We start from the raw sequence: 8,919 nt of genomic DNA on the forward strand, positions 1-8,919 counted from the left end.
CTTGATTTATGTACCAAGGATGCCAGCAAAGACATGTCAATTCCCCTTGGAGAACTCAGGAATAGTCCATGCCTTCCCCTGCTATAGATCCACCGTGTACAGCCAGAGCAGCTCCTCCTGGTGCTGGCACTCCGTGCCCGGTGCTCCTGCTCAGGCTGCAGCCAGAGCCTGCAGTGTACATCAAAGGCAAGGCCACAACATCCACAAAAAGGCCCCCCTTTTGTACTTTACAACGTTTTACTGCATGAGAGTAGAGCTCAAAAAGAAACCAGACTTTCTGAAATGATGGATGCTGTACACGGTGGAGCACGCTCTTCCAAAGGGACACTTGATTTGCTCTGTTGTACTGAACACAATGGAGACTGTCCTATGCTCCTGGTGAAGTGACTGACCCTCCTATCAATAACAAACACAGCCACTCTGGAGATCATGAAAACATATGATTCCCCCAAGAGGGAAGACAGAATTCGTCCAGCAATTTAAGAATGCTTTCTTTGTAACAGTCCTTTCAATTTCAAATTTGCAAAGTGAAAAGTGCAGTAGGCAATACAGAATTTAAAACAATAAACACATACCACAGCAGATAAATAGGCATTTATTAAAGTTCATCTCAAAACAAACAAAAATAATAAAGGACATTAAGGCATCTTGTATTCAATAACAGTTCATACAGTAAAGATGACTTCTTCTTATACAAGAGAGCAGATTAGGAAAAGAAAAGAAAAGAGCTCTCGTGAAGAAGTTCTCCCAATACATCTGCTGGATTACTGACTAGTCAGCAAATCCCTCCAAAGAATGAATGCCTATTTCTCCAATGAAGCAGCTACAAAATCCCAACACTCATTGAGACACGTGCAAGAAAGCACTTCTCCCCCTCCTCAGACATCCCACTGTCTGTAAAGATGCACACTGGAGATATCATGGAGAATAAAGAAGCTGCACTCCTGCTATAACCATTCAGTTTTGAGCAGACTAGAATATTTGGCCTTGCTTTCACTAATATTTACTATTTCAGCCAGTAACTAGTGAAAACAAGACCACAAGCTCTAGCCTGCTTTGCAGTGCAACAATTTCTATGTTCTCCTTCTAGTTCATACTAGATAAACAAATGACAAAGGTCTTACTTCCATGGAATAATTTATTTTGATGAATTAAGCTGTCAAGCAACCAATTACTGTTAAGAGTGCTTTTTTCTTCAATTGGAATAAGAACACCAGGAAATGTTTACAGTATCATTGGGTTCACTATAGCAGGATTTTACTACAGACTAAATATAAATTAATAAACACTTCAGCACTATTCACTTCACCACACTGGCTCTCTATATCCTTTGTCACATTCTAACCTTCATTTAAGGCAAGTTTGTTGGTTGATTTTTCTGAAGATGACCACATGGTCTCTAGATAAACTTGTGTGACTAGATTTACAAGATAGGAAATCGATCTTTATAAAATGTTTACTTCAACAAATATGAAAGTTATTAAGAGAGAGATGGTGACTCAGAATTGCACTGCATTAAAAGGTGGAGTTTCCTTGTACCAAAGTCCTTTATTCATCATCTTTAGAACCAGTTTTGCTTAACTATAAAAGAGACACAAAAAGAAAGTATTCAAAGTTTAGACTGCCATTCCATTTATTAGGAAACAAGAATATTATTTCCATCTCACACTGAACAAATGTATACTTAATTAACAATACAGACTGATTGTGCTACTGTACCAAGAGACTGAAAAGCATCAAAAATTAATTCTTAAGCTTGAATACTAAATGAGCTTATTTTCTGATCATGAAAGTTGAATTAAAAAAACCCAACAAATGACAACCGACCCCAGAAAAACCTCAGGGAAAACCCTCAGAAAAACCTCAATTGTTGCTGTTACTTTTGAAGGCTCTATAACCAGCCCTCCAAAAAGAAGAAGAAAAAAAAATAAAAATGAAGTAATAGAACTTTATCTTTACACATCTCTGAGAGAATTCCCATATAGAAATTTAGACAATATAAAAATAGACATTAACATTAGATTAGTATTTCTCACCTTTTAAAGCTAGGCTCAGAATTATTAAAAGTAGATTTCATGCCTATCATGAAATCAATCTGAAAACCAAGACATCCACTATAAATAGCCACTTTTAACTCAGAAGGACTCTGCCCAAAACAACCTTCATCATTTGCTTGCTCTTATTTAACAACTGGAACTAGTGTTAAGTCTTACAATGAAAATTACTTCAATTGTGTAAAATAAAATAGTTTGCTTTCAAAATTGTCAAGCAGTGATTCTCCCTCAATCAGCAAAGACAAGAGGGTAGAGGAAATCAATACTGAGGGCACAAGTAAAAAAGAATTAATCACGAGGAGTTGCAGCACAGAATGATGCTTGTAGGAGAAAGGTGCTCGCCCTTGGGACAACCTCCTTTTATTTCTTACTTATCCACTGCCCTCCAGAACCTGGCAGCACTACTAAATTAAAGTCTGCTTGTCAGATGAAGACAGAATATTTGCAATGCACTTGGTTAGCAAAGCCCTCCTGTCCTAAAACTAAAATTTAATTGCTCAGTAAATAAAAAAATAAACCAGTGAAGTTCAAAAGAGTGAAGTCCTTCAGACTAATATTCAGAAGAACTAGCATTTTAAAGCTTTTGAGAAATTTGTAATTAGAGTAAGAGCTGCTGCTTATTTCTGATTCTTTCTTACAAATCTTTCTAACAGTAAAAAAAGAGAATTTGAAAATACTTACATGCTGGACACATATAGAAATTAATCAGACACCATAGTCAAATCCAAACATAGTTAGGAAGAAAAGCAAGAAAAAAATGTATCAGATCAGTTTTCTTCAAATATAAGTACAAATAGTTTTTAATTTACACACACAGCATGTTCACGATACTGTATATAACACACTCACTTTACCTTAATCACATCAACCCAGTTCCATCCTCGTGGAAGCTCCCCTTTGTTATCTGCAGAAAAAGGTTTTCATTTCAACACACAGGCTAAGGGGAATGCTTATCTTCCTTCAAGATCAACCCACAAAATTCTAAATATCCAAACCCCTCCATTCCTGCACTTTGAAGCCATGAGGACAGAAACAGATTTGAATGTCTTTAACACAGTGTGTTGTTCAACCAACCTCGAAGTGAAAGGAGGAGATGAAATGGCCTTAAGCTGCGCCAGGGGAGGTTCAGATCAGATTTCAAAACACCACTTTTCACTAAAAGAGTAGTTAGGTATTGGAATAAGTGGCCTAGAGAGGTGGTGGAGTCACTGTCTCTGGCTCCAGAGGTGTCTGGACGTAGCACCTGGGGATAGGTTTAGGAGTGATTATGGTGGTGATGGATTGACAGTTGGACACATGAACTTGAGGGTCTCTTCCAACCTTGGAAATTCCCTGATTATGTGATTAAAAGTAATTAAAAGTTTAAATAAAACCACCTCAGTCCACCTGAAATTTAGTTTAGAAGGTAGCACCAGTATGAGCTGGGCTGACCAGCAATGATGAATTCTGTCAAAGAACTGAATTTTATGCAGCTTTTCCTCTATACAGTTAACATTAAGATTCCAAATTATAGATAGGTTAGGCAGATTATATGTGGAAACCACTATCACAGGGTACAACTTACTGCTACAATAGGCTAGAATTATGCAGATCATGATTGAAAACTGAAGGTGAACACAGAACAGCCATCAGCAAAATTACCTGAACTAATCAACACTTTCAATCAAAATCCTTCTATTTCATTGAAAGCATTAAATATCTGCAGAAGCCCTTCTATTTCTAGAATGCAAACTAAATTACATGTTTTACTTTGGGTTCCAAAAAAATACTTTTGTTTAGAAATCACATTTTCAATAATGTGAATTATTTATGAGGGCCCATCAACAAACTACATTTTTTGCTGAAAGTGAATCTTTAGAGGTCCCAAATCCTCTCCTTCCACAAGTGTTTTTTGAAAACTTAATTTTTGTCACCAACTAAACTAAACTAATGATGTCATTAAATCATGACTTTATAGACATTTGCTGTGACTAGAACTAACATCTCAGGCAAGAAGAATTCATCTAAAACAAATAAAATGGAAATAACACACTTAAAGTAGTTCATCTTATTAACAAATTGCAAGTTGGTCTTTCTCTAGCAAGGCGTCCTTGCTATAAAATTTGGATTTTCATACTGATCCAAGCAAAGATGATTATAGTGAACAAACCTGTTTTATCAGCTAGTTTTCGTTTCTGAGTTTTGGATAACTGCTCCTTCTTCTCTTTTTTCTTACTTGGTGGCACATCAGGAGTTCCAGTTGAAATGTTATTGCTTATTGAAGTCTGAAAAGGATAAAAGTGGTTTTTTGTATATTAGTTATTAATATTATTATTTTATATAATATATTAATATTATTAATATTATTATTAATATTTTGTATATTAGTTCCATGGATCTCTCTGTGTGATGTGATTACTGACCCTGACATACTGAAATACCCTGACTGCCAGAAAGAAGCAATGCTGTCAGCAGCCTGCTGCTTTCAGTCAACATACAATCAGGGCTGTGCTTTTAAAAAACATGTGTCAGAGACTGGAATTATTCTCTTCTAGTTGCAAAGGGCACCTCGTTCACTTTTACAATTTAATCATGGCATGTGATTTAGTCTGAATGGATTCAGACTTCTCAAACACAGAAATCATTCCTTCCTCCTCAGAGCAGATCTGCTGCACCATCATGGAAAACAATGTGTTTATGCAACCAAAAGCCACAAATTGACCCAGCCTGACTACTTTAAGACCCTGGAGGTGCACTTACGCAATCCAAGGAAGGCTGCAGTAAATTGCCACCCCTCCCAATCCTCAGCAGACACATATCTGTTTCAGCTCCCTTTAGTTTTGCTTCTGCTCAAAGTCTCCATTTTAACGTTATCCTGTGGGACATAACAGCAGGCTGCACACATTTTGGTGTAACAGCAAAATAACTATCAAACAGAACAATTAGGACCACAGAGCATTGTGGCACCATGCTTTGTGTGTCACTTTCAGCCACTAATATGTATAACCAATGAACTGATTTACAACTTAGAGAAAACTCTGAAGTATTCAGGTTATAATAATCAAACTTTTTTTCAACTTTAAAAGCACAAAATTAAAATCAGAATTCATCTACTTACCACAGTGTTAACAGGTTGATTTTCCATGAACACCTCCTTATTGTCTTTGGCATATTCAAAAAGTGTGTATGTCATTGCAGTTCCAAGATTTGCTTCAACTTCTACCATTAACTTATCCAATATACTTTGCTTAATAGCTGAAGATCTAAAAGAAACCATCAAACTCGACTGTAAACTAGACAGACTACAAAAAGCTCTTCAAACAAAGAGCCCCCACCCCAAGGCCAGGGAGTGAAGGTGTCACAAGTACTTACATTGTGTTGTTGAAGAAAGCATCCATCGATATGACTGGTGCTGTTTGTGGGTATGTTTCTGGCCAAGAAACCTCTATTAGAAAGGCTTTGGGATCTCCACTTTCACCTATCTGAAGAGAAAAAACCTCAACTTCATAAATCAACAGTTTCCAGTCACTTTCTGAGGATTACAAAGCCAATACAGAAGTCTACTACTTCTTTTAGACCATCAAAATTCCTTAAGACAACTATTTTGATAGTTATCAGTTAGAAAACAAAGCTGTTATCTAGAAAGAGCATTAAATTTTGGACATCAATATCAACATTCACCCTGCAGTTTTTGTTCTAGAAGAAGCAGCAGAAACTGTCAAATCTTTTTATGGTTAGGGTTTTTTAATTCCTTTGTTTTAAAAGCTATTTTGTAGTATCTTCAAGCCAAATATTATACTAACACATAGGAGAACAGAAATTATGAAGCCTTTTCTCCCCTCCATGCCTTTAAGCACAGAGTAATATGAAAATAAGCCACAAGATAGGGTTAAAACAAGAATGATAATAAACTAGTAACCTAAGATAGCAAAAATAACAGGTAAGAATGTCAATATTTACTTCTCATACCTACGGATATTTTATTTCCCTGTACAAAAGAATGAGTAGTAAGAGACTTAAGAAGTCAGCAGAATGTATCTACATTAAAAAAATAAATTGCAGCATACTGCAGACATACAATCAGAAATAACTGTTTCACACAAGGATTTGGAAGACTAGCACAATAAGGTTGCTAAAACCACCCAAAAGTCTTCCTTATTTGCCTCATTATAAAAATCAGCCTTCATCTAATTATGTAGAATAAAGTGTGCTCACAAGAGAAGACCTAATCAAGGTAAGGCTATGGTATTTCAAATTCTAAAAAAAAAAAAAAAAAAAAAAAAAAAAAGCTGCTTTCTTATTTACAGTATCTGTTTCAGCAGACTGGACTAACTGACACTGAAAACCACTTGTTTAGTGGTGAAATAAATAAGACTTTAAATCAAGAATCTACAATATTTTTCAAGGCAGCATTTACAGTTCATTTCCCACTGCTACCAAAAGCTGAAGTGGCTGCAAGGTTCACAAGGTTCTCCCAGGAAAGTACTGTCTGTATGCAGAGGAAATCCTGCAAAGCCATATGAATTCCTTCTATCTTCCCATGCACTGACTTGCATTATGACTTCTCACAATACAACTTTTTCATGGGAAAGATGTATTATTGCCTTTGTGTGACACTAAGTTTTATTGTATTTGAGTTATCCTAACTTTTGACAATTATTTTTTGCCTAATAAACCAAAGCAAGTGAAATGTAAAATGACACACTTTAAGCTTGTAGGCGTGTAATACTTCCCCTTTCAAAGAAATTAAATTTATTAACAATGATCCAATCAATGAGGAAAGGCTGTTCGTATGTGGCTGGGATTTCAAGTACTATTAATTAATTGAGCTGTATCTCATTACAATTTCTGACATTATTCTTAAGTTATTTGAGAAGTCACAGAAAGGTAATTTTAGATGTGCTCTCCCTGTAACAGGTGCATGGCATTTTCAGAAGTTTCCCTTCTATCTCATCCCTAAGATTTCATCAGTCAAGTTCTCTGGCCATCTGCCTCAGTCTGTGCCCAAAAGGGCTTCCAGGTTTTTAAATTTGGGAAAGCTGGTGAGAATTTCATGCCAGAATCTAGTTGTGTGCCTTGAACTCAGCACTCCACTTATGTTTCTTCTGACCAGACTGTATCAGTGCACACACCCAAAGCATTTTGTGGATTTTCTCTTTAGCAGGTAAACAAGACGTGATCAACAGTCTTTGGAGAGACTGGAACCTCGTAACTGAGCAGTTAACAAAGGCTCCAAATTTTACATAGAAACATCTCCATAAATCTCTCCGTTTCTGACCTGTTGGGGTAAATATTACACAGTGGGCTCGCTCCTTCAGAGGGCTGGACAGTTCTGGCTATGCCGGGCACAGATTTGCAAGGGCTCAGGGATAACTGGTGCCGAGCAATAGGACAAGAGGCTCAGGGATAACTGCTGCCGAGCAATAGGACAAGAGGCTCAGGGATAACTGGTGCCGAGCAATAGGACAAGAACAGACAGGAAGTTCCACCCGAGTGTAAGGAGGGACTTCTTTACTGTGCAGTGACCAAGCACCAAACAGCTTGTCCAGAGAGGCTGTGGAGTCTCCCTCACTGCAGATTGCCAAGAACCGAGTGCCCACAATCCTGTGCCAAGTGCTCTGGGATGACCCGGCTGGAGCAGGGAGCTTGGACCAGGTGACCCACTGTGGTCCCTCCAACCTCACCCGTCCTGTGACTCTGTAATAGCCCCACGCTGGCAGCAGGTTCATACACACGGCACTGTGCTATGAAGCATCGTTGTACCAAACATCCTGAAAAAACGCTATTTTTTCTATATCTATCCTTTACTGCATATCGGACATCTCTTCGGCTTAGAACCCCCTATTATGGCAACTACAAGGCAGCAAAGTAACTTCAATTACAACTTCGCCTTACCCTGTACTGGAAGGACACCGGGCTGAGCTCCCTGAAGCACAGGTCTCCCTCGTAGATGGAGCGCAGCGCTTCCAGCTCCATCTGCAGCCAGGGCCAGAGCAGATGTTACCGACCGCAGCCCGGAACGAGGCTCGCACCTGCCGTGCTCCCTGCGCCACGCCGTGCCCGGCCCGCCGCCGCCCAGCTCCCTCCTCAGGCTCCCTCCTCATGACTCTCCTCAGGAACCCTCCTCAGGCACCCTCCTCAGGAACCCTCCTCAGGAACCCTCCTCATGACCCTCCCTCAGGCTCCCTCCTCATGACCCTCCCTCAGGCTCCCTCCTCATGACCCTCCTCAGGCTCCCTCCTCAGGAACCCTCCTCATGACCCTCCTCAGGCTCCCTCCTCAGGAACCCTCAGGCTCCCTCCTCAGGCTCCCTCCTCAGGCACCCTCCTCAGGCTCCCTCCTCAGGAACCCTCCTCAGGCTCCCTCCTCATGACCCTCCTCAGGCACCCTCCTCATGACCCTCCTCAGGCTCCCTCCTCATGACCCTCCTCAGGCACCCTCCTCAGGCTCCCTCCTCAGGCTCCCTCCTCATGACCCTCCTCAGGCTCCCTCCTCAGGCTCCCTCCTCAGGAACCCTCCTCAGGAACCCTCCTCAGGCACCCTCAGGCTCCCTCGCCCGCTCCAGCGCCCGCCGCTTTCTTCCCGCCGCCACACGGGCGGCCGGCCCTTCTCCCCGCACGGCTCTACCCCACCCTCCCAGCCCTGGTTCCGCTCCCCCTCAGGCAGCGGGGCCCGGAACGCACCTCCTGGTCCTCGTTGGCCGCCATGGCCGGAGCGCCCCGCTCCCTCCCCCGCTCCGTCGGGCCCGTCCCGGCCCGGCCCCGCTGCCGCCGGGGCTGGGCGGGCCTGGCTAGCGCAGCCCCGCCGGACGCGCACGGACGCGCCTTCCCCGAGGGCAGCGCGGGGCGCCGCGGGCACCGCCCCCTGCCCTGCCATTGGCCGGCTG

The 8,919-nt window shown here is 41.2% G+C and overlaps 1 protein-coding gene across 1 annotated transcript; it reads right to left on the bottom strand.

Annotated features, from left to right (window-relative positions):
- Window positions 1–579: 579 nt before the first annotated feature.
- Window positions 580–8,879, bottom strand: RWDD4 (RWD domain containing 4). The gene is made up of 7 exons (XM_066316869.1): window positions 8,717–8,879; window positions 7,929–8,009; window positions 5,406–5,515; window positions 5,152–5,296; window positions 4,204–4,318; window positions 2,909–2,958; window positions 580–1,581 (listed from the first exon to the last, which is right to left on the bottom strand). Exons 1-7 carry the CDS (start codon window positions 8,738–8,740, stop codon window positions 1,549–1,551), a joined length of 558 nt encoding a protein of 185 aa, XP_066172966.1. The 5' UTR covers window positions 8,741–8,879; the 3' UTR covers window positions 580–1,548.
- Window positions 8,880–8,919: the final 40 nt, after the last annotated feature.

The sequence above is a fragment of the Sylvia atricapilla genome, chromosome 4 (assembly GCF_009819655.1).
Source record: "Sylvia atricapilla isolate bSylAtr1 chromosome 4, bSylAtr1.pri, whole genome shotgun sequence".
Taxonomy (NCBI): domain Eukaryota; kingdom Metazoa; phylum Chordata; class Aves; order Passeriformes; family Sylviidae; genus Sylvia; species Sylvia atricapilla.

What these genes read in the sequence shown, in the direction of transcription:
- RWDD4 (XM_066316869.1), bottom strand. Translation starts at nt 8,740, where the DNA reads ATGGCGGCCAACGAGGACCAGGAG. An exon ending in CGGCCAACGAGGACCAGGAG is followed by an intron (nt 8,010 to 8,716) that starts GTGCGTTCCGGG and finishes CCCTGGCTGCAG; the next exon opens with ATGGAGCTGGAAGCGCTGCG. An exon ending in AAAACTAGCTGATAAAACAG is followed by an intron (nt 2,959 to 4,203) that starts GTTTGTTCACTA and finishes CTTTTTCTGCAG; the next exon opens with ATAACAAAGGGGAGCTTCCA.